Below are 22,660 nucleotides of genomic sequence, written 5' to 3'. Positions count from 1 at the left end.
TCCTGAGAACCAACGAAGTCATAGTCGCCCAGAACTGTTGGATCATGTTTGCCATAATAAATATATTTTCGAGAAATGACTAATGTTGACCAGACAACACACTAGAAAGTGAAGGGACGACGACGACGTTTCGGTCCGTCCTGGACCATTCTCAATCGACTTGAGAATGGTCCAGGACGGACCGAAACGTCGTCGTCCCTTCACCTTCTAATGTGTGATCTGGTCAACATACTTTAGCCACGTTATTGTGACTCATCGCCTGCAAATGACTAATGTTTATACGATTGCTTCAGCAGCCAGCTGAGGGAGCTACACCGTGAATATGTTTGACCTACATCTGGTTGGCTGAGTTTCAAAGGGGGAAGGAGATGGGACGGAAGGTTGCCGGGGATAAAGCGACGTAAATATATCTCTGGAAGTGGTATAATCTTCAAGCACTCCCACCCGTGTGGAGGACGCTTCCTATCACCTCCAATATTTTTAAACACTACAATTTTACTACAGTGGGTAGTGGATATAAATAGGAGGAAGGGAATTATCAGGGGGGGAAAGCGCCAAGCCATTACGACTATATAGGACTTGGAAAGGGTCAGGATAAGAATTTGGGATGGGACGGGGCGGGAAAGGAATGGTGCCCAATCACTTGGGCGGTCGGGGATTGAACGCGGACCTGCAGGAAGCAAGACCGTCGCTCTACCGTCCAGCCCGAGTGGTATTTTTTTTTTTTTAGATTCAGCTAATGGGAACAAAAGTTCCAAGTAGCACGGGCTAAGGTGAGCCCGTAGTGGACTTAGCTTACAGGAGCGGGGATGTAACTGACACACAATTCAGGTGGCGTGGCAGAATATAAAACCAAGAGTGAGGGGAAGGTGTCACGTGGGCCCAATATGCCCACTACATCAGTTGTCAATCCCCTGTGTGTCAGTGGTGACCGGGGCAGCATTGTTCCGTCTTCGTCTTGAAGATGGTAGAGTATAACTAGGTGTTTGTTGGCTGTGCTTGTTTGATGGGCCAAGGTCCACTTTTCTATTGTTGTATCTGTCGATTATTTCACTGCTGTTTGTCAGGATATATTTGGGTTGGGTTGTGTGTGTGTGTAGAGGCCATAGTTGGGGGGCCTTGCTGTTTGTGCATTGTCAGACGTCTTGAAAGAGATGTTGTCTTGTCTATATATTGAGATCGTTTGGGGGCTGAGAGTCCCCAGGTAGTGACAATATTCTTCTCTTTCATGGCGTTTCATTTAGTGTTGGGAGAGAGTTCTTCATGTGTTTGTTCACAGTGTTCTTACCCTTGTATTGTTAACGCAGTCTTCTGGTTGGTGTCAATAGTGGTCATATTACAATACCACTTACAGTACTCACGTAGGTAAGGATGTACAGTACTCACCTTGGCACCTTGTAGGATGTGCACCCCTCAGTTCACATGCCCGCGCACCTGTAGAGCATATGCACACCTGTAGAACGAACACACACACACACACACACACACACACACACACACACACACACACACACACACACACATACACACACACACACACACACACACACACACACACACACACACATACACACACACACACATACACACACACACACACACACACACACACACACACACACACACTTGGCACTGGGGTCATCTGAGTCACCAAACACACACACACACACACACACACACACACACACACACACACACACACACACACACACACACACACACACACACACACACACACACATACACACTTGGCACTGGGGTCATCTGAGTCACCAAACACACACACACACACACACACACACACACACACACACACACACACACACACACACTTGGGGGTCACCTGCCGATCAGTATTGGTGCCACCAGGTGCCTCTTCCTGGCCCATTCACGGCCACCCACCGTCTCCGTGCACAGTGGCGACTACGAGCCCAAACCTGACGATAACAAACAAATGTGCCAATAGACGCTGTCATGAAGAGTCTCTGTCATAACTGTGTCATAGCATCGTCATGCATGACAGGGAATGGGTAGTGGGGGGCTGTCGGGACGTGTATGTGTGTGTGTGTGTGTTTGTGTGTGAGGTATACTCAGGATGTTGAGGAGAGACCAAACTTGGGTGTGTAAGGACGGCGTCGCTACACTGTGAAACTGCTGAGTTTACAGATGTGCAGGTGTGGGAGGTGTGGGACGCTGACGTGAGGAGGGGGAGAGGGGGGAGTGGGCAAATATTTGCCACCTCCTGTGAGTATTCTGAGTCAGGTGGGAATGTGGCAGAAATGTGATGAATAGTGTATTAATGTATGCGCGCGCGCGTGCATACACACACACACACACACACACAGTTGATTGACAGTTGAGAGGCGGGACCAAAGAGCCAAAGCTCAACCCCCGCAAGCACAATTAGGTGAGTACAATTAGGTGAGTACACACACACACACACACACACACACACACACACACACACACACACACACACACAGACACACACACACACACACACACACACACACACACACACACACACACACACACACACGCGCACACACACACACACACACACACACACACACACACACACACACACACACACACACACACACACACACAGACACACACACACACACACACACACACACACACACACACACACACACACACGCGCACACACACACACACACACACACACACACACACACACACACACACACACACACACACACACACACACACACACACACACAAGGACGTTAGAAAGGACTTTTGCCAGTGTCAGAGTAGTTAACAGATGGAATGCATTAGGCAGTGATGTGGTGGAGGCTGACTCCATACACAGTTTCAAATGTAGATATGATAGACCCCAGTAGGCTCAGGAACCTGTACACCAGTTGATTGACAGTTGAGAGGCGGGACCAAAGAGCCAAAGCTCAACCCGCCGCAAGTACAACTAGGTGAGCAGTACCCGATACAACATTTATGTTGCACATTGAATAGAAGAGATCTCTTTATAATAATAATAATGACTGAACAAGCAGGAGCCCCCATGATCAGAAGTTCGACTCCGAGGACCCAGCTAGGTGATTCTGGTAATTAAAGTGCAGGTTCGATGGTACAAGCACGCAAGCACGCACGCACACACGCATGCATGCACGCAAACACGCTTGTTGTGCTGCTTCTTGGTGGTGGTAGTGGTGGTGGTGGTATGGTTGATATCAGCATTGCCCTGATATGCTTGCATTGTTAGTGCTACTTGCACCAACTATGCAAGTAGCTTCGGACGGTGCTAGTTGTATTGTTAGTGGTAGTGGTGGTGGTGATTGTATGGTGGTGGTGGTGATTGTATGGTGGTGGTGGTGATTGTATGGTGGTGGTGGTGATTGTATGGTGGTGGTGGGGAAGATCCTGGCAGCTGTAAGAAGTCCCTCGTCATTGATTTTGTTATGTGATTCTTGTAGTACTTTGTGGTGGTCTCCTCTCCCCCTCCCTCCCCCCCCCCCCCCCCTCTCTCTCTCTCTCTCTCTCTCTCTCTCTCTCTCTCTCTCTCTCTCTCTCTCTCTCTCTCTCTCTCTCTCTCTCTCTCTCTCTCTTTCTCTCTCTCTCCCAGGAAAAAAATATCCGGCCCTGTCAGCTTATACAAGCCAATGTTGGGGGTCATTGGTCGGCTTGGATAAAGCTTTTCCCTTTATTATAGTCCTCACCCCCCTTCCACACCCCCTTTCCATCCCCCCCTCTATGTCCAACCCTCTCCCTCCCGACCCTCTCTGCCCCCTACTCTTCCACTCATCTTCCTTCCCTTGAATAATGCATCTGGAAGGGGCGGAGGAGAGGGAGGACTGGCGGTTGTTTGAAGGTTATTACTGGGCATAGGGGAGGAGGGAATTGATGGTGGAAGGGGTTAGTGAGGGAGGGGATTGATGGTGGAAGGGGTTAGTGAGGGAGGGGATTGATGGTGGAAGGGGTTAGTGAGGGAGGGGATTGATGGTGGAAGGGGTTAGTGAGGGAGGGGATTGATGGTGGAAGCGGTTAGTGAGGGAGGGAATTGATGATGGAAGGGAGGGGGTAGAAAGGAGGGGGATTGAAGATGGAAGGGGGGGGGGGGAAGGGAGGTAGGTGTTGAAAGTGGAATAGGGGAGGGAGGAAGGGAAGGACGGAGGAGGAACTTGATTGTGGAACGGGGAGGGATTGATGGCTGGGAAGGGGGGGGGGAGTGTTATGTGAAAGAGGAGATAAGTGAGAAAGAAGACTGAATAGAAGAGAGGGATAGGATGTGGGAGGGATTAGGGAGAGGTAGGATGGATGAATCTCTCTTTGTGAGAATGAGGATAATTATTGATGGAGGGTAGGGAATGGGTGGGAGAGGGGGGGGGGGAGAATAGGTGGGAGAGGAAAGGGAAATAAGGTAGTTTCTCCCCCTTCCACAACCCCCCCCCTTCCCCTTCCTGCCAAAGGGGTTCAGTTTTTCTAAAAACCTTCGAATGCCTTGCATCACAAATAACTTATGTTGCATTACCTTGAGGGGTTTTCCCCGAGGATCAATGTTGCCCATGGCCCGGTCTCAGATCAGGCCTCCTGGTCGGCAGTGTGGTTAACCAGGCTGTTAGACTCCGCAGTTCGCATCGAACTTAACAGATATTTGCATGTTGCATTTCGTGGTTGAAAATGTGAAAAAAAATACTAGTAGTAGTAGTTAGAAACAGTTGATTGACAGTTGAGAGGCGGGACCAAAGAGCCAGAGCTCATCCCCCCGCAAGCACAATTAGGTGAGTACACAGCTGATTTACATTTGAGAGGCGGGACCAAAGAGCCAGAGCCTAACCCCGCAAACAGAGAGAGAAATATATGTAGTACATATAATAGAGGAAAAATAGATTGGCTAGAAAAATCGGGTCCAAGAGCTAATAGCTCAATTCTGCTGACACGAATACAAATAGTAAATACACCGTCCCCCCCCCCCCCCCCCCGAAGCCCCCGATTTCCGTCCGAGACAGAATCCCAACCTGGATTGTACCTGGATAGGGGTTCTAGTATCCTGGGGATAGATTTGTCTTTGAAGGTTAGAGAAAATGGGTTACGAGCCTGGACATTTGACAACCGATGGTTAGAAAGGCGTTGGAGTCGAAGAACTTAAGAGCTCTATCCTTCAGGGGACAAATATGTAGATTGGTAAATACACAACGTTCAACACGCCGCTCGTAAGACACGTGAGGCACTTCACATCAAAAGTGTTCCGCAAGGGGCTGACATCATGAAGTCTATTTATAGCGGAGTAGCGATTGTTCTGGTGTGTGTGTGTGTGTGTGTGTGTATGTGTGTGTGTGTGTGTGTGTGTGTGTGTGTGTGTGTGTGTGTGTGTGTGTGTGTGTGTGTGTGGCCGTCGCACACATTTGTACTCCTTGTAGAGAGGGAGATGTATCATGCCGGACTTGTGGAGTCCGGCATGATACATATGATACTACATATGATACTACAATTTTTGCATCATCAGCAAACAATACTGGTTGATACCTGCTAGATGAGGTTCTGGGAGTTCTTCTACTCCCCAAGCCCGGCCCGAGGCCAGGCTTGACTTGTGAGAGCTTGGTCCACCAGGCTGTTGCTTGGAGCGGCCCGCAGGCCCACATACCCACCACAGCCCGGTTGGTCCAATACTTCTTGAAGAAAACTATCTAGTTTTCTCTTGAAGATATCCACGGTTGTTCCGATAATATTTCTTAATACTCGCTGGGACACCGAGAACAACTCCTGAAACCTTCTGCAGGTATGTTCCAGGTATGTGTGTCGACACGCGTACCGAGGGCTGGATCTCGCTCGTGGCGTTTTGGAGTTTATGGTCTTGGGGGAATGCAAGTGGGTGGGGGGGGGGGGGGGAGAGGGAGGGTCCAATCACCTAAAGATGGTTATTTGCCCAAGGAACCGTTACCTCTGACTCCTTAGCGTGTGTTAACACCTTCTGGGCAGGTGTGTGTGTATCAACACCTTCTGGGCAGGTGTGTGTGTCAACACCTTCTGGGCAGGTGTGTGTATCAACACCTTCTGGGCAGGTGTATGTGTCAACACCTTCTGGGCAGGTGTGTGTGTCAACACCTTCTGGGCAGGTGTGTGTGTCAACATGCTGATGATCCTTACGATGGCCAGGCACCCCCCCCCCCCCCTCTACCTCCCCTCTTCAATTTCCCCCTGCAACTCCCCCTCCACTCCCCTATATCCCATCCCTCCCCCCCCCCCCCTTACCTCTTCACACCTACGCCCTCACCCACACCATAAAATATCACACGGGACTGGCATCGTTATCACCTGGTTCCTAAATATTTCATGGCGGCTGCGGAATTCTTGAGGGTTTGGAATTGGAGGGTGGAGGGTGGAGGGCGGTCGGGTGGAGGGCGGTCGGGTGGAGGGTGGAGGGCGGTCGGGTGGAGGGCGGTCGGGTGGAGGGTGGTCCGGTGGAGGGTGGTGCGGGTGGAGGGTGGTGTGGGTGAAGGGTGGAGGGTGGTGTGGGTGGAGGGCGGTCGAGTGGAGGGCGGTCGGGTGGAGGGCGATCGGGTGGAGGGCGGTCGGTTGGAGGGCGGTCGGGTTGAGGGCGGTCGGTTGGAGGGCGGTCGGTTGGAGGGCGGTCGGTTGGAGGGCGGTCGGGTGGAGGGCGGTCGGTTGGAGGGCGGTCGGGTGGAGGGTGGTCGGTTGGAGGGTGGTCGGTTGGAGGGCGGTCGGTTGGAGGGCGGTCGGGTTGAGGGCGGTCAGGTGGAGGGAAATTTTTTTCAAGAGTAAAGAGGAAGGAGAGGCATAGGTGAAGGGAAGTATAGAAGTGGGAAATACAGTGAGAGGTATGAAAGCAGGCGGGCTGTCCGCCTTGCTGACACCATGTGTGGGTGTTGGCAGCTAAGCTAAGCTTGCTCTCTCTTGTCAGGGCTAAGCAATGAGAATAGGTTAAGGAAACTAGACTTAACAATCGTGGAGGCGTGAAGAATCATAGGAGATATAGTCGCATCATACAAGATACTGAGGGGACATCCTCTTTAAAGCGAGAGATGGTCTCAGTAATTAGAGTATTCTACTGTGTCCATGCGTGAAGTATATTTTTCTCAGTATTCCTTGAATTTCAGATCTCTCGTCTGCCCTAAACGAGCAAGTACAGAGCAGTATTCCAGCCTTGGACAGGTCGCCTCACACCGTTATCTCTTGAGGTTATCTTGAGATGATTTCGGGGCTTAGTGTCCCCGCGGCCCGGTCCTCGACCAGGCCTCCACCCCCAGGAAGCAGCCCGTAGCAGCTGTCTAACTCCCAGGTACCAATTTACTGCTAGGTAACAAGGGCATCAAGGTGAAAGAAACATTTTGCCCATTTGACTCCGCCTCCACCGGGGATCGAACCCGGAACCTCAGGACTACGAATCCGAAGCGCCGTCCACCCAGCTGTCAGGCGAGTATTCATAGAGCCAGATAGGAAGATTCATATTCATATTCATATTCCAGATAAGAAGACGTATATTTACTTGTTCCATGTTGACTTTGTAAAATCTTACTTTGTGAGATTGTAGTCCCTGTGGCGTAGTGGTAAGCCACGCGTTTGTCGTTTCGCGAACACTTTGGCCTGGGTTCGTATCCTGGCCGGGGAGGATTGACTGGGCGCCAATTCTTAACTGTAGCCTCTGTTTACCCAACAGTAAAATGGGTATTTGGTTGTTAAACGATTTGGCGGGTCGTATTCCGGGGAATATTAGAATTAAGGACCTGCCCGAGACGCTATGCGTGCTGTACAAGAATGTAAGCACTCTTGTATATATATAAATATGTAAATATATATATAAATAAATGAGTAGGCAGGTGTGACGTCAGTGGAGAGAGAGAGCATGTTTGTAACTGACTCCTGTGCTTCAGTGTGAAGGTCTTACACTCTATAATCAAAGGTGCAGTCATCATTCTTGATGGTAACGGAGTCGAAGCTTTTGATTTTCTTCTTGGGGGGTTGCGATTTGGCTTCATTCTTGTTCTTGTGACGTCAAGGGAGACGGGGCCAAGGTCGACGGTCCTTGACGTATCTTGAGTGTTGATGTTGATTCATTATTTGTACCCGCTATGCCACCCTTCCCTGCACCCATATTCTCTCTCTCTCTCTCTCTCTCTCTCTCTCTCTCTCTCTCTCTCTCTCTCTCTCTCTCTCTCTCTCTCTCTCTCTCTCTCTCTCTCTCTCTGTCTCTCTGTCTCTCTGTCTCTCTGTCTCTGTCTCTCTGTCTCTCTCTCTCTCTCTCTCTCTCTCTCTCTCTCTCTCTCTCTCTCTCTCTCTCTCTCTCTCTCTCTCTCTCTCTGTCTCTCTGTCTCTCTGTCTCTGTCTCTGTCTCTCTGTCTCTCTCTCTCTCTCTCTCTCTCTCTCTCTCTCTCTCTCTCTCTCTCTCTCTCTCTCTCTCTCTCTCTCTCTCTCTCTCTCTCTCTCTCTCTCTCTCTCTTCTATAGCTCCTCCCGTCCTCACTTCCCTGTTTTTCCACTTTTCCCTCTCTGTTCTCCAATTTCGCGTCATCCTTTGCTCTATTTGCTCTATAGACGACACTAACATAATTATGGAAATTGGTTTGATGGAAGATTGAGAGAAATAACAGTCAGATCTCAATAAAATCTTGCTGTGTGCAACGTGAAACATAACGACGTTCAACGGTGCCAAATTCCAGTTACATAGTCACGAAAAAAAGTAATAACAACTAAATGTTTTTTTTAATAAAGGTGCGCAAATTATATGACTGGGGCCAGATTCACGAAAGCACTTACGCAAGCACTTACGAACGTGTACATCTTTCCTCAATCTTTGACGGCTTTGGTTACATTTATTAAACCGTTTGGTAGCATGAAAACTCCCCATTCAACTGTTGTTATTGTTATAAACAGCCTCCTGGTGCTTCGGAGCTCATTAACTGTTTAATAATTGTAAACAAAGCCGCCAAAGATTGAGAAAAGATGTACAGGTTCGTAAGTGCTTGCGTAAATGCTTTCGTAAATCTGGCCCCTGGTCTCTCCATGAAAGGAGCGTCCAAGGTTCTGGAATAATAAAGTCCTATTTAATGACCAATTTACCGAGCACAATAGAACAAAAGTGGCAACAGGCAGGCAAATAACAGGGTGGGAAGTGTGAACAGTCAGAATAAAGTATGCCACCCATGATGCTACTTCTCAAAGCACTGGTGTTGTCTCTAGTGTAATGTTGCTGGAATAGATGTGATGTGACTATTCACATCACAATTCACTGTTCTTAAAAGATTTCCCCTATTTTGCACCAGCAAGATAACGTAAGCTTTTTATGGGTTGACAGATGTTAATCTTCTTGTTTGAGGAGCTGTTCACTTGAGACAGTTAAGCAAGTCCCAGCTGTGTCTGGGTACAAGTGACAGGATGAACAACCCAGCGGGTTTTCTTCCTATTGGGGAGTGTTGTACATGCTGCTATGGCGGTGTGTCCACTCACAGGATGAGTGGCGCTGCCCAATACTGTCACTATGGCAGTGTGTCCACTCACAAGATGAGTGACGCTGCCCAATACTGTCACTATGGCGGTGTGTCCACTCACAGGATGAGTGGCGCTGCCCAATACTGTCACTATGGCGGTGTGTCCACTCACAGGATGAGTGGCGCTGCCCAATACTGTCACTATGGCGGTGTGTCCACTCACAGGATGAGTGGCGCTGCCCAATAAACTCGCCCCTCGGGGCAAAATTTAAAAATGTTAAATTTCAAGCCAGAGGCAGAACTACAATAGGCAGAGAGACCGTTACGTCCGCATGTAATCAGTGAAACACTTAACCTTCGGGGATAGCTTGATAGTACTCAAACTGTACTCATTGGAAGGAAGACGATTAATATACCTAATAATGGACCTAAGGAAGGTACAGGAAGGTCAGATTCCAAACCTGGGGACACTAAAGCCCCGAAATCATCTCAAGATAATCTCAAGATAATGTACAGTGAAATTATAACATTGGAGAGATAGATACAGTAGGAAGTGTTAAATACATTCAATACGAAAGGATAGATTAGAGGACAGTCTAAACATCACAATTTATATATACATCACAATTATATATACCAATTTACAAAAAAAAAGAATAGGGGTGATAGGAGAAAAAAAGATTAAAATGTTCAGTGAGAATCCACAAAGTCTTCTCTGAATACTCTTTATTTTCTTGTAAGAATAGGAATTGTAGGGACCCACAGCCTCGAAGAAGAAAATAAAGAGTATGCAGAGAAGACCTTGTGGATTCTCACTGAACACTTTAATCTTTTCTTCTCCTACCACCCCCTATTATTTTTTTGTAAATTTTTATATATAACGTATACATTTTCAGAGGCAGAGAAGTGAATTCAATTTACCTGGAGGAACGGAATATATATATATATCCGGGAAGAAAACACGGCACCGTGTTTGTGCCTCGACATTCTTATTTTTTGTTTACATACCCCAGCACTGAAAATACAAACCTGACATGGTCCGTGTTGATGTTGTCCACCCACACACCTGTCTGCCCGCCCCTGTCTGCCCGCCCCTGTCCCCCGGTCCCTACTGTCCCCTGTCCACCCACCTCTGTCCCTACTGTCCATCCGCCCCTGTCTACCCTGGTGTTGTCCAAGCCACTCGTGTTCTCTCGCCCGTAGCGGACCTCCAAAACATTGACTTGTCCTGACCTTGACTTTTCAGACAATAGAGATATAGCCCAGACTTGTTCGAGATAATGCATGAAATGGGAGACACTAATAGGCTCGGGGGCCCAGCCACGGCCCTCAGCCACGGGCCCAGACTGTCAAGAGGTCCTGATAACAGGTTCAGATTGAGAGGGGGGGGGGAGAGAGGGGGGGGGCTATCAAAAGCCTTGAACCAGGTTGCCAGATACTGGGAGGGTGTTTGTTTGATTTTCAGGAGGACTAATATTTAGTCGTGCCTTCGAGGGCCTTCTATATCGGACCAGGTGACGATAGCCCCCCTGGCAGGGCTCCAAGTGACCTTCGGCAGGTGGTTTTTATCTCCAGGTGGCCTCCCTCAGGTGTTGGCATCTCCTGGTGGCCTCCTTCAGGTGTTGGCATCTCCTGGTGGCCTCCTTCAGGTGTTGGCATCTCCTGGTGGCCTCCTTCAGGTGTTGGCATCTCCTGGTGGCCTCTTTCAGGTGTTGGCATCTCCTGGTGGCCTCCTTCAGGTGTTGTTCATCTCCTGGTGGCCTCCTTCAGGTGTTGGCATCTCCTGGTGGCCTCCTTCAGGTGTTGGCATCTCCTGGTGGCCTCCTTCAGGTGTTGGCATCTCCAGGTGGCCTCCTTCAGGTGTTGGCATCTCCTGGTGGCCTCCTTCAGGTGTTGGCATCTCCTGGTGGCCTCTTTCAGGTGTTGGCATCTCCTGGTGGCCTCCTTCAGGTGTTGGCATCTCCTGGCGGCCTCCTTCAGGTGTTGGCATCTCCTGGTGGCCTCTTTCAGGTGTTGGCATCTCCTGGTGGCCTCCTTCAGGTGTTGGCGTCTCCTGGTGGCCTCCTTCAGGTGTTGGCATCTCCTGGTGGCCTCCTTCAGGTGTTGGCATCTCCTGGTGGCCTCCTTCAGGTGTTGGCATCTCCTGGTGGCCTCCTTCAGGTGTTGTTCATCTCCTGGTGGCCTCCTTCAGGTGTTGTCATCTCCTGCTGGCCTCCCTCAGGTGTTGTCATCTCCTGGTGGCCTCCTTCAGGTGTTGGCATCTCCTGGTGGCCTCTTTTCAGGTGTTAAAATCTCCAGGTGACCCTCAAGCTTGTGGCACAGTGGTCGGCGTTATCAGCTTACAATCGAGTCTTGGGTCGATTTCCGGTCATTCCGAAACGTTTGGGCAAGTTTCCCTGCACCCGATGCGTATGTTCACCTAGTAGCACATATTTACCTTGGAGTTCCGCAGCTGTTGGGGATTGTATCCAGTGGCTTGAGGTTATCTTGAGATGATTTCGGGGTTTAGCGTTCCCGCTGCCCGGTCCTCGACCAGACCCCCTGGCCTGGTCGAGGCCTACAAGAGTCGAGAGCTGCAAGAGTCGAGGCCTACAAGAGTCGAGACCGTCGCTCTACCAACCAGGCCAAGTGCTGTAGGACGCAAGGGACATGGGGGTATGGGTGTGTCCGGTGAATGTGACGTCATTTCCGGGGGAGATGCCTGCTCCCTGTGACGTCATCTCCGGGGGGTGAGGGGGAACGCCTGCGCCCTGTGACGTCACAACCTGATCGTCAAAGGGGGGGGGGAGGGGGTTCCTGTGTGGGGACAGCTGTTCTTGGTACACTCTCGTGTACTCACCTAGTTGTACTCACTGTTTTCCTACTACGTTAAGATTTAAAAATGTGTATTGAGTTAATTTCTGCTAATTTTTTCTTCCATTTTTATACTTGCGAGTTTTTTATGATGTCTCTGTTGCTGGTTTCTGTGTAAATCTGTGTAAATGTGTATGGTCTGTGGTAAATGTTTCTTTCAACCTGGTGCTCCTGTTACCTAGCAGTAAATAGGTACCTGGGAGTTAGACAGCTGTTATGGGCTGCTTCCTGGGGGTGGAGGCCTGGTCGATGACCGGGTCGCGGGGACACTAAAGCCCCGAAATGATCTCAAGATAACCTCAAGATAAGGTTTGTGCCTAATTTTTCCATCGGTAATCACTAGTTTTGCTATTCCTGGCTTAGAATATTTGTTCTGCACTTTGTTAATTCCTCCCGTGGATCTTTTATGTCACTATCATGTTCCCTCATCTTCATTCTTTCATCCGGACACCAGCAACACCTGTATGAGGGATGCAATATACCTCACCAGCTGTGGAGCTAGAGTTCAACCCCCTGCCATTTTTTGTTACATCAAATGTCCCAGCATCTTCGAGTGAGGTTATCTTGAGGTTATCTTGAGATGATTTCGGGGCTTTTTAGTGTCCTCGCGGCTCGGTCCTCGACCAGGCCTCCACCCCCCAGGAAGCAGCCCGTGACAGCTGACTAACACCCAGGTACCTATTTTACTGCTAGGTAACAGGGGCAGAGGGTGAAAGAAACTCTGCCCATTGTTTCTCGCCTGGGCCTGGGATCGAACCCGGGACCACAGGATCACAAGTCCAGCGTGCTGTCTGCTCGGCCGACCGGCTCCCTATAATTTGAAGGTGTGTCTCTTCCATACATTTGCAACATGTCAATAAGATGGTCGTAAAATGGTGCATATATTGAGGATGAACGAGGCGAGGCCGCTTGGGCTCTAGGGAATACTAATTGGGGGGCTTCTGTATATTGCTAAGGTTTAGTATGTAGAGTGACTCGTATGGCGCCTTTCACTCTCCATCCCAGGCGCTGGTGGATGTCAAAAAGGGTTCGTAATCCAGTCTAGGGAAGAAAAAAAACTTTGATTTTTTTTTTTTTTTGGGTGGGGGGGGGGGGTGGGACATTCACGTGTTGTTTGATGTGGTATACGCGCCTGCGGGCCGCTTCACGCAACAGCCGGTTGGGCCAATTTGATCACATATGAAACTTGAACGAACTCCTGGAACCCATTTCTGGTAAACTTCAGGGCCAGGGGGCCAGATTCACGAAAGCACTTACGCAAGCACTTGCGAATCTGTACATGCAGGCGATGAGTCACAATAACGTGGCTAAATTATGTTGACCAGACCACACACTAGAAGGTGAAGGGACGACGACGTTTCGGTCCGTCCTGGACCATTCTCAAGTCGATCGAGAATGGTCCAGAAATGGATTCTGGACCATTCTGGACTGGATTGAGAAATGTCGAAACATCGTCGTCCCTTCACCTTCTAGAGTGTGGTCTGGTCAACGAACCTGTACATCTTTTCTCAATCTTTGGCGGCTTTGTTTCCAATTATTAAACAGTTAATGAGCGGCTTTGTTTCCAATTATTAAACAGTTAATGAGCTCCGAAGCACCAGGAGGCTGTTTATAACAATAAGAACAGTTGATTGGCAAGTTTTCATGCTTGTAAACTGTTTAATAAATGTAACCAAAGCCGTCAAAAATTGAGGAAAGATGTACAGGTTCGTCAGTGCTTGCGTAACTGCTTCGTGTTACGCAAGCAGTTACGCAACCTGGCCCCAAGCCAGCAAATATTTCCCGCACCGGGGACAGGAAGCCTGGCCTTCCTGAGCCCGTCTTCTAAGGTCAGCTACTGACGTTCTGTAGAATGTAACCCCACAGAGGAGTTCGAACTCCCGGGTGTGTGTGTTTGACGGGCTCGCTATAGCCCGTGCTACTTGGAACATTTTGTTCCAAGTAGCGAATCTTAAACAACAGCAACATCCCGGGTGTGAATTACTCACTGTTATACTGCTTGGCGAAAGAAAATGTGTTCAATGGGTTATGTTCCGTCTAATGATCTTCGGCGCTCGGGTCGACCCGGGCACCGCCGGGTATTTCACCTTGTTGAATATAAGAAAAAGTTGAAAAACTGCATAATTTATGATATCACACACACACACACACACACACACACACACACACACACACACACACACACACACACACACACACACACACACACACACACACACACCTGTTGATTGACGGTTGAGAAGCGGGACCAAAGAGGCAGAGCTCAACCCCCGCAGGCATAATTAGATGAGTACAATTAGGTGAGTACACACAAGGGGTCTGGTAGATGAGTGGACAGCGCGCAGGACTTGTAATCCAGTGGCTCGGGTTCGATTCCCGGCGTTTCTGGGTGGGACCCACGCACTCAACCCACGCTTCTGAGTGGTTGAGAGGCGAGACCAAAGAGCCAGAGCTCAACCCCCGCAAGCACAATTAGGTGAGTAGAATTAGATGAGTGAGTACACACGCACGCACGCAATGAGAGTAAAAACGCACATACACGAACAGTAACGCCAACGGGTCACGCATGTGTACTCATCTGTATGTGCTTGTAGGTTGAGCGTGAGCTGCTGGGCCCCGCCTTTCAGCTGCCTAATACAAACCTCCGGACACCTCCCCACCCCCCACCCCCTCAATTCTCACATAGGAATGAATCCACATTACATCTATGTGGATCGTCTGGGGGTCCTAGTGTATCCACCATGAATCCAACTCCAGGATCTTGTATACTGTGATCATGTCACCTCTTTAAAGGTATAGAATATAGCAGTGTGGTTCGTCAAAGTTTCGAGTGAATTGTGGATGCGTGTAGATGGGTGTTCCCAACATGTATTATGCATGAAAGCAACATGCCAACATGTTGCTTTGATGTATCCAGCTAGTTCGTGTGTGTCTCTTGGATCTGTTTTGACGTGTCCGGCTGCAGGTTCCTTCAGCGGCCTGTAATATACCACGTGTGCGTGTCCCCGTCTGCTTAATATTCCTTGTGTATTGGACCGACTGTATTAAAACTTCCCGGCCACTGTGGACTCTGTATCGACTCCCTGATTGCGTGGCTCCTGTAACGGACTAGCCATCTATTATATAGTGTGTGTGTGTGTGTGTGTGTGTGTGTGTGTGTGTGTGTGTGTGTGTGTGTGTGTGTGTGTGTGTGTACTCACCTAGTTGTACTCACCTAGTTGTGTTTGCGGGGGTTGAGCTCTGGCTCTTTGGTCCCGCCTCTCAACCGTCAATCAACAGGTGTACAGATTCATGAGCCTATCGGGCTCTGTCATATCTACACTTGAAACTGTAGTGAGTGTGTGTGTGTGTGTGTGTGTGTGTGTGTGTGTGTGTGTGTGTGTGTGTGTGTGTGTGTGTGTGTGTGTGTGTGTGTGTGTGTACTCACCTAGTTGTACTCACCTAGTTGTGTCTGCAGGATTGAGCATTGACTCTTGGATCCCGCCTTTCGAGCATCGGTTGTTTTCAGCAATGACTCCTGTCCCATTTCCCTATCATACCTGGTTTTAAAATTATGAATAGTATTTGCTTCCACAACCTGTTCCTGAAGTGCATTCCATTTTCCCGTTGTGTGTGTGTGTGTGTGTGTGTGTGTGTGTGTGTGTGTGTGTGTGTGTGTGTGTGTGTGTGTGTGTGTGTGTGTGTGTGTGTGTGTGTTCGATTATATGTACTCATTAACATGTGCTTGCAGGATTGAGCATCAACTCTTTAACTTAAGCCCCGCCTCTTGTGATGTTTTTTCTGTCCATAATTGTGATACTTGAAGTTAAGAAAGCTGCTAGATTGAGCTTTAGGAGTCGCTAAAACATGGCCGTGTTCATGATGGTTTATTTGATATGGGGGTATAGGTTAAAGCTTGTTTGTTGGCAAGTCAATGCCGGCGCTGCATGCTGCAGTATAGGTCTCGCGTAGGTGGTACACAGTGGCCTGAAAATGTGTGCATGTTAGCGTTTCTTTGTGAATTTAACATCCGCCACACACATGCTTACCTCCTCCTCTTGGTTTGTTGGTATTCGTGGGTATGGCGATTTAACATTTCAGTGCGTGTGCGTGTATAGTGTTCATAATACAGGCGTGTAATTAATGTGTGTGTGTGTGTGTGTGTGTGTGTGTGTGTGTGTGTGTGTGTGTGTGTGTGTGTGTGTGTGCGTTGATTTGTGGGTGTTGTTAAACTCGCTGTATATTGTGTTTAGTTTTTGTACATATTTTGTGTGTGTGTGTGTGTGTGTACTTATCCTACCCTGTGTGTACGTGTGTACTCACTTAATTGTACTCACCTAATTGTGCTTGCGGGAGTTGAGCTTTCACTCTTTGGTCCCGCCTCTCAGCTGTCAATCAACTGGTGTACAGATTCCTGAGCCTACTGGGCTCTATCATATCTACATATGAAACTGTGTATGGAGTCAGCCTCCACCACATCACTTCCTAATGCATTCCATTTATTAACTACTCTGACACTGAAAAATTCTTTCTAACGTTTCTGTGGCTCATCTGGGTACTAAGTTTCCACCTGTGTCCCCTTGTTCGTATCCCACCCGTGCTGAAGAGTTTGTGTTTGTCCATCCTGTCAATTCCCCTGAGAATTTTGTAGGTGGTTATCATGTCTCCCCTTACTCTTCTGTTTTCCAGGGATATGAGGTTCAGCTCCTTTAGCTTTTCCTCGTAGCTCATTCCTCTCAGTTCCGGGACGGGCCTGGTGGCATACCGCTGGATCTTCTCTAAGTTTGTCTTGTGTTTAATTAGGTATGGACTCCAGGCTGGAGCTGCATACTCCAGTATTGGTCTTACATAAGTGGTATACAGGGTTCTGAACGATTCCTTACACAAGTTTCTAAAGGCAGTTCTTATGTTGGCCAGTCTAACATATGCCGCTGATGATATTCTTTTGATGTGGGCCTCTGGGGACAGGTTCGGTGTGATATCAACCCCCAGCTCTTTCTTTCTATTTGACTCTTGCAGGATTTCACCTCCCAGATGATACCTTGTGTTCAGCTTCCTGCTCCCTTTGCCTAATTTCATTACCTTACACTTTCCTGAGTTGAACTTTAGCAGCCATTTTCTAGACCATTCCTCCAGTTTGTCCAGGTCATCCTGTAATCTCTGTCTATCTTCATCCGTCTTGATTCTTCTCATAATTTTTGCATCATCAGCAAACATTGAGAACAACGAGTCTATACCCTCCGGAAGATCGTTTACATATATTAGAAACAGGATGGGTCGAAGTACTGAGCCCTGTGGGACTCCGCTGGTGACATCTCGCCACTCTGATGTCTCCCCCCTCACCGTTACTCGCTGTTTCCTGTTGCTTAAGTACTCCCTTATCCACTGGAGCACCTTCCCTTTTACTCCTGCCTGATGCTCCAACTTTTTTAACAGCCTTTTATGGGGTACTGTGTCAAAGGCTTTTTGGCAGTCCAGGAAAATGCAGTCGGCCCACCCTTCTCTTTCCTGCCTAATTTTTGTTGCCTGGTCATAGAATTCTATTAAACCTGTGAGGCACGATTTACCATCCCTGAACCCATGTTGGTGGTGTGTTACAAAGTTATTTCCCTCCAGATGCTCTACGAGCCTTTTCCTCACGATCTTCTCCATCACCTTGCATGGTATACAAGTTAGGGAAACTGGCCTGTAGTTCAGTGCCTCTTGCCTGTCACCCTTCTTGTGGGTGTATGTGTGTTGTGTGTGTGTGTGTGTGTGTGTGTGTGTTTTGTGTGTGTGTGTGTGTGTGTGTGTGTGTGTGTGTGTGTGTGTGTGTGTGTGTGTGTGTGTGTGTGTGTGTGTACTCACCTATTTGTGCTTACGGGGGTTGAGCTTTGGCTCTTTGGTCCCCCCTCTCAACTGTCAATCAACTGGTGTACAGATTCCTGAGCCTACTGGGCTCTATCATCTATCTATCAATGTGTGTGTGTGTGTGTGTGTGTGTGTGTGTGTGTGTGTGTGTGTGTGTGTGTGTGTGTGCGTGTGTGTGTGTGCGCGCGTGCGTGAGTGCACACACTGAGGTCACGTTAGTGTTACGTGTACCCACACCAACCTTGCCTTAATGTTGGGCGCGCGTGCCCGCCAGCACTGAACCACCCTTTGTGTATTGGCTGTGCGTGTGTGTGTATACTTTGCCTCCCTCAGTGTGTTGAGGAAGCGCGTGTGCGCGCGCGCTTGCCTCCTTGCGCTTACACTCACACTCAAGGGTCACCTTCCAGACCCGACACTCACACTCAAGGGTCACCTTCCAGACCCGACACTCACACTCAAGGGTCACCTTCCAGACCCGACACTCACACTCAAGGGTCACCTTCCAGACCCGACACTCACACTCAAGGGTCACCTTCCAGACCCGACACTCACACTCAAGGGTCACCTTCCAGACCCGACACTCACACTCAAGGGTCACCTTCCAGACCCGACACTCACACTCAAGGGTCACCTTCCAGACCCGCCTTGCCAATATTTTCTTAGTGTATTACAGTGACTCCGTGTATATATATACATATACATATATTATTAAATATGACCGAAAAAGTAAGATTAATAATTCTAACACGAATTTTCTCAATATTTCTTATGGTTCTTTTCACTGTCGATGGTAATTGAAAAATCAGTTCTCCAAAATTCATTTTTATTTCTTGTCTTATTTCTAGTATTTATTTAGACTAGAAATAAAAATGAATTTTGGAGAACTGATTTTTCAGTTCTCCAAAAATTCATTTTTATTTCTAGTCTTATTTCTAGTATTTATTTAGACTAGAAATAAAAATGAATTTTGGAGAACTGATTTTTCAATTACCATCGACAGTGAAAAGAACCATAAGAAATATTGAGAAAATTCGTGTTAGAATTATTAATCTTACTTTTTCGGTCATATTTAATAATATATGTCTACAGGAAAGACTGCTACCAAAATATACTAACATATATATATATATATATATATATATATATATATATATATATATATATATATATATATATATATATATATATATATATATAAATATATGCGAACAAGCCTGAATGGTCCCCAGGACTATATGCAACCAACTGAAAACTCACACCCCAGAAGTGACTCGAACCCATACTGCCAGGAGCAACGCAACTGGTATGTAAAGGACACCTTAATCCACTCGACCATAATTAGGAAGCAAAAGTTTCCAATATTTTAATGAATAGTGATAACCCCCTCCCCTTCGTTTAGGTTGAAGTATTGAGCCGTGAAGGAATTATCAGGGGATAGCGGCAAGCTATTACGACTATATAGCACTTGGATTTGGTCAGGATAAGGATTTGGGATGAGACGGGGGAAAAGGAATGGTACCCAACCACTTGGACGGTCGGGGATTGAACGCCGACCTGCATGAAGCGAGACCGTCGCTCTACCGTCCAGCCCAAGTGGTTGGCTACTGAGCCGTGAGCAAGGAGTATGGTATCTCTGTATGCCTTACCTATATCTCTCCTGCCTTACGTATATCTCTCCTGCCTTACATATATCTCTCCTGCCTTGAGATGTTAGACAAGCTCAGAGAAGCACCTCAGACGAGATAGCATCCGTCATTTGAAAAGTAGCAGTAGTGTGGTCCCCTCAGTTGAAGGTTATCATCATCCACCCGTTTAAACTATGGGCAATGGGCAGTTTCTTTCACCCTATGCCCCTGTTACCTAGCAGTAAAAATAGGTACCTGGGTGTTAGTCAGCTGTCACGGGCTGCTTCCTGGGGGTGGAGGCCTGGTCGAGGACCGGGCCGCGGGGACACTAAAAAGCCCCGAAATCATCTCAAGATAACCTCAAGATAACTATGCTCTCTGTTTACATGTTGTGGTCCGGTCGTGTCTGTTCCTGGTAGCCACTGGAAGCTCTGGCTCCACACCTCACTGCTGTAACTGGAATGTTCCTGTGGGACAGAATGTTGCTCGTTTGGTAGCTCGTGTTGTTACACCGTGTGAGATGCAACTGTTTCGCCCAACCACAAGCGTAGGACGTTTGGTTGTTGGTGAAGGGGAGGTAGGTTAAGTAATAATTGTAAATAAGAAGCAATATGATGCTTATCTTAACATACTAAGAAGGTTAGGTGAGGTCGGTGTTTTCTATGAAGCTTTTCAAGGTAAACTAAAATATTCACAATCAATTAGTATGTCACATATGCACTTATTAAATAAGCCAATATTGACTGAAGGCAAGTGCAAGAACGGGTTGGAGTAGGTGTAGGGGAGGTAGACGCTGGTAGAGGTGGGTGTAGGGGAGGTAGACGCTGGTAGAGGTTGGTGTAGGGAAGGTAGACGCTGGTAGAAGTGGGTGTAGGGAAGGTAGACGCTGGTAGAAGTGGGTGTAGGGAAGGTAGACGCTGGTAGAGGTGGGTGTAGGGGAGGTAGACGCTGGTAGAGGTGGGTGTAGGGGAGGTAGACGCTGGTAGAGGAGGGCGTAGGGGAGGTAGACGCTGGTAGAGGAGGGCGTAGGGGAGGTAGATGCTGGTAGAGGTGGGTGTAGGGAAGGTAGACGCTGGTAGAGGTGGGTGTAGGGAAGGTAGACGCTGGTAGAGGAGGGCGAAGGGGAGGTAGACGCTGGTAGAGGTGGGTGTAGGGGAGGTAGACGCTGGTAGAGGTGGGTGTAGGGGAGGTAGACGCTGGTAGAGGTAGGTGTAGTGTAAGAAAGAAGAAAGAGAAACCTGGCCTGATCCATCCTAGCCGTCTTCTCATCGTTTATTGGTCATTAATTTTGGATTTATGTGTGTGTGAGGGGGGGGGATAAGGTGGGTGGTGGGTCTCACTGGTGGCCAATCACCCCCTCAGATTGTGAGAGGGGAAGCGTCCTCTATCCCCTCATATGTGAGAGAAGTGGGTCATCATTTCTCATAGTGAGGGAGTGGCCCATCTTCCCCTCAATGTGAGGGGTGAGACCCAACACCCCCTCAAAGTAGAGCTGGCATTTTCTTAGAGCCAGATTCGCGAAGCAGTTACGCAAGCACTTACGAACCTGTACATCTTTTCTCAGTCTTTGGCGGCTTTGTTTACACTTATTAAACAGTTAATGAGTTCCGAAGCACCAGGAGGCTGTTTATAACAATAACAACAGTTGATTGGCAAGTTTTCATGCTTGTAAACTGTTTAATACATGTAACCAAAGCCGTCAAAGATTCAGGAAAGATGTACACGTTCGTAATTACTTGCATAACTGCTTCGTAAATCTGGACCTAGGCTCGGAGACAGCTTGTAAACAATATCATCAGTGTAGCAAATGACCTTATCTTCAATACTGGTTGAAAGATCTGTAAGTTTATGCATTAGAACTTTGACCAACCAACAACAGAGCTGAGGACCCCATCTTGTGGAATGCCCAATTCGAAGTGTTTACTCTCTGTTTTGAACACCATTTAGAGCACATGCTGTCCGCTCTCTGTATGAGATCTCACACTGTATACAGACAAGGAGTTAAAGTCCATTGAAACTTTGCAAAATGAAGCTATTTGACCACCAATGAAGGTGGTCAAGTAGCTTCAGAGTATGTGTAAACTGGTCTGAATTGCATTTCACCTTTGTAAACGCACATTAATTATATTATGTGTAAAAGAACATACCTCGAGCACTATTTATGTAGGTCAGACGCAGATCTATGTATTTTTATATGTCAGTTAGATTAACATTTTAAAAGCACTACAATCACCTTCTGTGGTTGATTGTTTAATAAATCACTGAATTATATGTTTAACAGATCTCTAACCTTGTTCATGGAGGACAGAAGAAAATATGTGTGTGTTGATTAGCATTGTAAATATGTGGCCACGTCTATAGTAAAAAATAATAATAATTATAAAAATAAAACCTCTTAGAGAGAGAGAGAGAGGGAGAGAGAGAGAGAGAGAGAGAGAGAGAAAGAGAGAGAGAGAGAGAGAGAGAGAGAGAGAGAGAGAGAGGGAGGGGACTAAGACCCCTTCATATGTGTGCGGAATGGACCCTCACCCTACATAGTGTGTTAGGAGGTGGACCATCACTCCTCATAGTGTGAAAGGGGGGGAGGTGGGGGAGGACCATCCCTCCTCACCGGACCACTCCCAAATCCCCGTTCTTAACACTAAGATTAACGACAGTGCCTCTCTGACGGGGTCTCGCTTTTCACCGTTTTTCATGCCGTGGCGCCGAAAGCTAAGTAAGGGCCGCGGGGACACTAAGCCCCGAAATCATCTCAAGATAACCTCAAGATAACCTACCTTGCATTTCGTTTATCATCTCCACCATACCTAAGTATCTGGAACTTATCGCTGTTAAAAATCATGTTTTTTTTTTCTTTTGCCCAATCGAAGGCTATTAATTTCGGTTTGTAGTTTTTCAGTGCCTTCTACTGAAGTCATTTTAATTTTTG

At 47.9% G+C, this 22,660-nt stretch overlaps 1 protein-coding gene across 1 annotated transcript; it reads right to left on the bottom strand.

Moving 5' to 3' along the window:
* Positions 1–11,159: 11,159 nt before the first annotated feature.
* On the bottom strand, positions 11,160–11,564 carry LOC138357579 (basic salivary proline-rich protein 3-like). Its single transcript, XM_069314532.1, has one exon. The coding sequence runs from the start codon at positions 11,562–11,564 to the stop codon at positions 11,160–11,162; it is 405 nt and encodes a 134-aa protein (XP_069170633.1).
* Positions 11,565–22,660: the final 11,096 nt, after the last annotated feature.

Source organism: Procambarus clarkii, chromosome 7 (genome assembly GCF_040958095.1).
Source record: "Procambarus clarkii isolate CNS0578487 chromosome 7, FALCON_Pclarkii_2.0, whole genome shotgun sequence".
Taxonomy (NCBI): Eukaryota; Metazoa; Arthropoda; class Malacostraca; order Decapoda; family Cambaridae; genus Procambarus; species Procambarus clarkii.
Note: the sequence above shows the minus strand (reverse complement) of the source record. Positions and strands in the feature narration are given on the sequence as shown.